Source organism: Bison bison, unplaced genomic scaffold (assembly GCF_000754665.1).
Source record: "Bison bison bison isolate TAMUID 2011002044 unplaced genomic scaffold, Bison_UMD1.0 scf7180017864516, whole genome shotgun sequence".
In the NCBI taxonomy this organism is placed as follows: domain Eukaryota; kingdom Metazoa; phylum Chordata; class Mammalia; order Artiodactyla; family Bovidae; genus Bison; species Bison bison.
The window spans coordinates 2,551,340-2,557,626 of NW_011495069.1; the positions used below are offsets into that span (position 1 = coordinate 2,551,340).

At 51.8% G+C, this 6,287-nt stretch overlaps 1 protein-coding gene across 1 annotated transcript in view; it reads right to left on the minus strand.

The window, feature by feature from the left end:
• The window catches only part of TMCO4 (transmembrane and coiled-coil domains 4), a 99,318-nt gene that overhangs the window by 74,182 nt on the left and 18,849 nt on the right, over positions 1-6,287 (minus strand). The window contains exons 3-4 of the mRNA XM_010829943.1: positions 2,250-2,424; positions 1,480-1,507 (exon numbers count right to left, since the gene is read on the minus strand). Of these exons, the coding sequence (XP_010828245.1) occupies positions 1,480-1,507; positions 2,250-2,424 (203 nt within the window). The remainder of the gene's footprint in view (positions 1-1,479; positions 1,508-2,249; positions 2,425-6,287) is intronic.

Consider the following 6,287-nt stretch of genomic DNA (forward strand, 5'->3'; position numbering starts at 1 on the left):
TTACCATGACGATCACGTGAGAGTGTGTGTGTGCTGACCGGCTACCCTGCTCTCCCGAAACCCGTGCCCCAGACCTCTGGGCAAACCACCTCTCATTCTAAGACCATCCAGGACGATTGAATATTCCCTCATTTCAGTTTGCAGAAATAAAAGGGATTCTGCCGAGGATTCTCAGACCAGCTCCACCACATCCTCAGACCACAGCTCAGCCACGTGGCCTCATCGGCTAAACCTGCACTCTCAACACAGGGGGCCCGCGTTCCATCCTTGGTTGGGGAACTAGATCCTGTATGCTGCAACTAAGAAGCCCTCGTGCAGCGAAGATCCTGAGAGCCCCAAGTAAGACCCAGTGCTGTGCTGTGCTCAGTCGTGTCTGACTCTTTGCGACCGCCAGGCTCCTCTGTTCCTGGGGATTCTCCAGGCAGGGATACTGGAGTGGGTTGTCATACCCTCCTCTAGGGGATCTTCGCGACCCAAGAATTGAACCCACGTCTCCCAGTGCAGCCAAAATAAATAAACAATCTTTTTTTTTTTTAAAGGAAGACGTGTTACTTCAGGCTGTGCCCGCCTAAAAGCAGGGGCTGGGCCAGATCACCCTTGCATGATCCGCATTCAGCTCTGAGATACAGAATTAAAATTTATGCGTGGCTGGAAAAGGGCCACGCTGGGGTTTGAGCCTCAGAGCTGCGCTTCTCAGACTGTAAACTCCATGGGAACCGCCTGGGACCCTGTGAACGTGCAGAGCTCACTGGGCTCCGGCCCCCGTGACCCTCCTCTGAGCGCTCTCTCCTGCCAACGCTCCTGCGTGTGCTATGTCTACTCGTGAAATCCTGTTCTTCTTCCTCCTCTTCTTACCCCTCCAATCCCCCACGAGCCAGAGGTTCGGTGGAGACTCGGGGAAACTTCTGTTTATAAAAAGTGTTTATTTATTTGGCTGAGTTGGTCTTAGCTGTGGTACGTGGGATCTTTCCTTGTGGTGTGCAGGCTTGCTAGCTATGGCGAGTGGGCTTAGCTGCCCTGTGGCATGTGAGATCTTAGTTCCCTGACCGGGGGTTGAACACGTGTCCCCTGCATTGCAAGGCCGATTCTTAACCCCTGGACCACCAGGGAAGTCCCTAAAACTTCCCTTTATTACACGGTACAGAGGCTGTTGGAATGTCATTTTCAATTCTGTGTTCCTTCTCCCTGATGTCAGCAGAACAGACCTTGGAGGGCAAGAGCCAGGCTCCAGAGCTACTGAGAAGGTTAGACTGGGGGGTGCAGTAAGGAATCAGTAAAACCGCAAGGAGCATCACGCCGCTGGCGCTTGGTGTGAATGGAGAGCTCCCCGGCCCCCCAGTGCTACTGGCTTCCCTTCCCTTTCTTGCTCTGAAAAGGCCACGAGCATGGGACCACAGAGGCAACACCTAACCCTGGCTTCCCTGGATGAGGGGGAGACACGTGCCCACAATTTACAGAACTTAGGAACTATCAACTCACCATCCTTGAGTGAGAAGCTCAGAAGATCCTGAGGGAAAAGTAACAGGAATTAGCGATAGGTTGATATGTAACCAGCCTGCTCACTGGACATACATTTACTGACTCTTAACAATAAGTGGGAAAACAAGGCAGACAAAATACCTTTGCCCTGCATTTGAGTGGCAAGGCAGACCAACAAGCCAGCACATAACCAAACAAATGCGTGAGAACTTCAGGGAGTCAGATGAAGGAGGGCAAGGGCTGTTTTAAATCTGCTCTGCTGGCACCGAGAGCCCGGGTCAAGCGTCTGCCTGCTTCAAATGCACAAGGAGCAGGTGAGTGACACACCCAAGGGCACACAGCAAAGCTGATGCTTCCGAAAAGAGGCACCGTAGCTTAACGGCTAGGAACATGGGCTTCTGAGTCAGATGGCAAGCTTCAAATCCGCTGTGTGACCTCGAACAAGTTACTAAACCTCTCTGTGCCTCAGTGTTCTCATCTATAAAATGGGGATGATCACTTTACCTACCTCATAAAATTGCTCTGAGAATTAAATGAGTTCATATGAGTAAAGATGCTAGCATATAAGAAGCAATGTTTAAGTAATAAATCAATAGTAAATATTCGATAATGATAATTCAACACTAGCTACAATCATCGTATCATCAGATATTATGATGCAATATTTAACCTTTGAACTCCCCCCACACAGCTAGAAGTGATATTCAGGCTGACTTTGAGAGGAAGCTGTCTGCTTTCCCCAGCAGCTGCTACCTGGGCAGTGGGTGTACCTGAGTGATCACCAGTGGGTCATCCTTCAAGATGGGGTCCTTCAACAAAACCTCAGCAAACACGTCTGCTCCTTCGCCTCCCAGACCACTGGCAAAAGCAGTCATGGTAGGCAAGACGGCTTCAGACAGGTCCAGCCACTTCACCAGGCCAGCCACAAAGTCTGTGCAGAAGGATCTGAAAGACAAACACAGCTGAGACCCTGGACCATGCAACTCACAAGACGAGACATGTTAAGGGATGTGAAGAGCTGACATCTACAAAAAACCATGGCAACTGTGGCCCATGGAATATAGCGAGAGAGCCAAACCTGATTTCAGGAGAGCGGATCTGAGCTTACTCCACCAAAACTTTAACCACAAGGAGCTGATAAACCATAGGAATGAGGGCCATGAGCAGTTAGTTACTGACAAACACCCTGAGCCCAGCCTGCCCTGAGGGCTGTGAAATAAAAAATGAGCAAGACGGATCTTGGATAAGAAGCTCATCGAGGGGTAGAGACCCAGATGGAACTAACTAGTCTAGCGCCATGGGACACACTAGGACAGAGGCAGGAATCCAGCCCTGATGAGTCCAGAGAGGGGGCCCCGAATCCACCTGGGAGGCGAGGGGTGGCGACCAGAAAAGGCTTCCTGCAGATGTGGCGACCTCCTGCTATTGGAAACAGCCACAGACATGCTTTCTAGAAACACACTGGCCGCCGCAGAAGTTGACAAAGTATGGAGGAAGTTATGCAACCATTACCGTGGGGTCTCTGTCCATAGTGAGTATCTGAGCTGAGTCCCACAGGGGTCCCTGGGTGGGGGATGGATGGGGTACTCCAGGGCAGAAGGGACCCCAGGAGATGCAGGAAGCCCATGGCATCTTGGGGGGACTTCTCTGGTGACTCAGATGGTAAAGAATCTGCTTGCAATGCAGGAGACCCAGGTTTGACCCCTGGGTGGGGAAGATTCCCTGGAGAAGGGAATGGCAATCCATTCCAGTATTCTTGCCTGGAGAATTCCACGGACAGAGGAGCCTGGCAGGCTACAGTCCGTGGGGTCACAAAGAGTCAGACACAACTGAGTGACTGACACTTTTTCACTTTCGTGGCATCTTGGGGACCCTGGCAGAGCCCACATCAGGCTTTGATTCAAAGCTACCACTGGGATGTGGAGCAGGAGAGTCAGCCAGGAGGTGATTAGGCAAGTTCCGAGAAAAGGTTTCCCAGAAACAAGGTGAGCTTCCTGGTCATGGGGGTGACCTTAGGAGGCTCTCCGCTGGCATCGCTTGGCTCTGGTCTCCACGGATCCCAGGCAGCGCACCCAACCCATTCCTCAGAGCCGCTGCTGCCAAAGCCCAAGCAGAGAGATCTCTGCAGGCTGGGCCCATGCCGTGGGTGCAGGACTCGGGTTCAAATCCTGGGAACACCACCGTTTTGGTCCAGGTCTCCAGGAAGTAGCTCTGAAATGATTACTGGGAGTCCCTTGGGGTCAACACCTGTGGATGGGCAGGGAGGATGAAGAACTTGGTGGGCGGGAGGGAGCTGAGATCCAGTCTCAACAGAAGTCTCAGCTGATCCTGTGGGGAGATCTGAAGATGGGGTGACCCCTGAGAGATGTCCCCCAGTGGGGCGAGAGGGCTGGGCCTTCATACCCTCACATCAGAGAGTCATCGGACAACAGATGCCCCAGGAAGGGGGCAGAACCCTGGGGAGGGTGGCTCTCTGCAGCTGAGGCAGGCCCAGCCCACGTGGGTGGCCCCCTCCGCGGTTGGTGGAAACGTCCTTCACTGCTGAGCGAGGCTGTGAAAGTACCTTGACCTCTCTGTGCCTCGGTTTCCTTACCTGAAAACGGGTGTAAGAGACTGACTTCATAGAACTGCTTGAGGATTAAATGAGAAGCTACATATGAAGCACCCCAAGCAAGGCTTGGCACGCGGTAGATAATTAATGTTGGTTAGCATCACTATTTATATTTTTTTAAACATATTTATTCATTTGGCTGCACTGGGTCTTAGCTGCAGCGTGTGGGATCTAGCTCCCTGACCAGGGGTTGAACCTGAGCCCCCTGCATTGGGAGCACAGAATCTTAGCCCTGGACCACCAGGGAAGTCCCAGCATCACCATTTTATTTACAAGGTGACCAAGGGAGGTAGTGAAGAGGGCTGAGCTGGGCTCTGAAACCTGACCCCTGGGAGAGTGCTGGCCCCTCGGTACCTGGCTTCACAGCCTTCCTCACTTCTCTCAGCTTCATTTTCCTCTGTTGTAAAGTGAAGATGATAACAGGGCTGCTTCAGAGATTGGCCAGAAAGATTAAATCACAAGATAAAAGCACCCGGCACACGATAACCCTCCATAAATGTTAGCTACCGCTGTTACAGTTACTATGATTTGCCCCGCTGGAATTACTGGAATTACCCTGGGGTGACGTGTGGGTGTGAGTGGGGGGCAGGGATGACTAAGTGGATCCAGTGTCATTTCTGTGTCAACATGTATGCAGAAAGGGCTCGGGGCCGAGGGCAGCGGCGTGGCTGGGCCCTATGTCCACGGATGCAGAGAAGTGCTGCATCTCACGCGTGGAAGGGTGAAGAGCATGAACTCTGATCAAATCCAGCTTTGCCGTGAGCTGTGTGATCTTGGGCAAGTTACTCAGCCTCTCTGTGCCTTGGAAACACCAGCGAGAAGAATGAAACCTACTTCATAGGGTTGTCGAAAGGATTAGCCAAGTTAACAGGTGTCACACGCTCAGAACCAAACTGGCAGGTGTAAAGCCCTATACAGGTGTTTCTTTGGATAAACAAATGAATGAGAACATATATAAAGGGCCAGTGTGGCAATCTATTAAACGAGGAAACAGCACTGCAGAATGGCGGGGTCTTGGTAATGCTTCTGATGTGGTTGGTGAAGAATACTGGGGTGGGTAGTCATTCCCTTCTCCAGAGGATCTTTCTGACCCAGGGACTGAACTCGGGTCTCCTGCATTGCAGGCAGACTCTTTACCATCTGAGCCACCAGGGAAGCCCCAGTCAAAACATATGACAGTCAATGGCAATGAGAATCCATGGCGACCGCAGAGCAACTATCCACCAGCCCCTGTGCTAGCTGCTCCATACACATGGGCTCACTGACTTCTGGATACAGCCCCACAAGGGCGGGAAGCACTATTTTTACCTCCATTTGAGAAACAAGGATGATACTCAGACCCACAGAGGTTATGTGACAGCTCCAGGGTCCAAGCCCCCAAGTCTCGGATTCCAGAGGCCATGCTGAACCACTGCAGAGACCGTCCCCTTCCCAAGCATGTTTTGGGTCTTAAGATGACCAAGATCAACCACATGGAAAGGGCTGCTCATGCTGCGCTGCAGCACAGAAGCCCACTCTAGTGTTCCTGCCTGGAGAACCCAGGGACAGAGGAGCCTGGCGGGCTACGCAGGATCACAAAGAGCTGGACAGGACCCAAGTGACTTAACACGCACACACACTCAACTTTCAGGAAGGAAACACCCCCAAGGCAAATGCTTCGGGCTCGGGCTCAGCCACAGCCACGGGCGCTCACGACCAGATGTGGATTTGGGGGGGGGGGCACACAGAACAATGGCTTCTCCCTGCGCCCCCCCAGGTGGAGGTGGTGCCCAGCACAGGCCTGGCACACAGTTCAGGTTCATAAACATTTCTTTATGTGGACAAAGTGAGCAAAGCTCTTCCCCTGCATATCTACCGGCTTATCAGGTAGGGATTTACCAGATTGGGGCAGCTTCTGGAAAGATAAGAGCTTCCTAGGTATGGAATCAAGATTGCTGGGAAAAATATCAATAACCTCAGATATGCAGATGACACCACCCTTATGGCAGAAAGTGAAGAGGAACTAAAAAGCCTCTTGATGAAAGTGAAAGAGGAGAGTGAAAAAGTTGGCTTAAACCTCAACATTCAGAAAACGAAGATCACGGCATCCGGTCCCACCACTTCATGGGAAATAGATGGGGAAACAGTGGAAACAGTGTCAGACTTTATTTTTGGGGGCTCCAAAATCACTGCAGATGGTGACTGCAGCCATGAAATT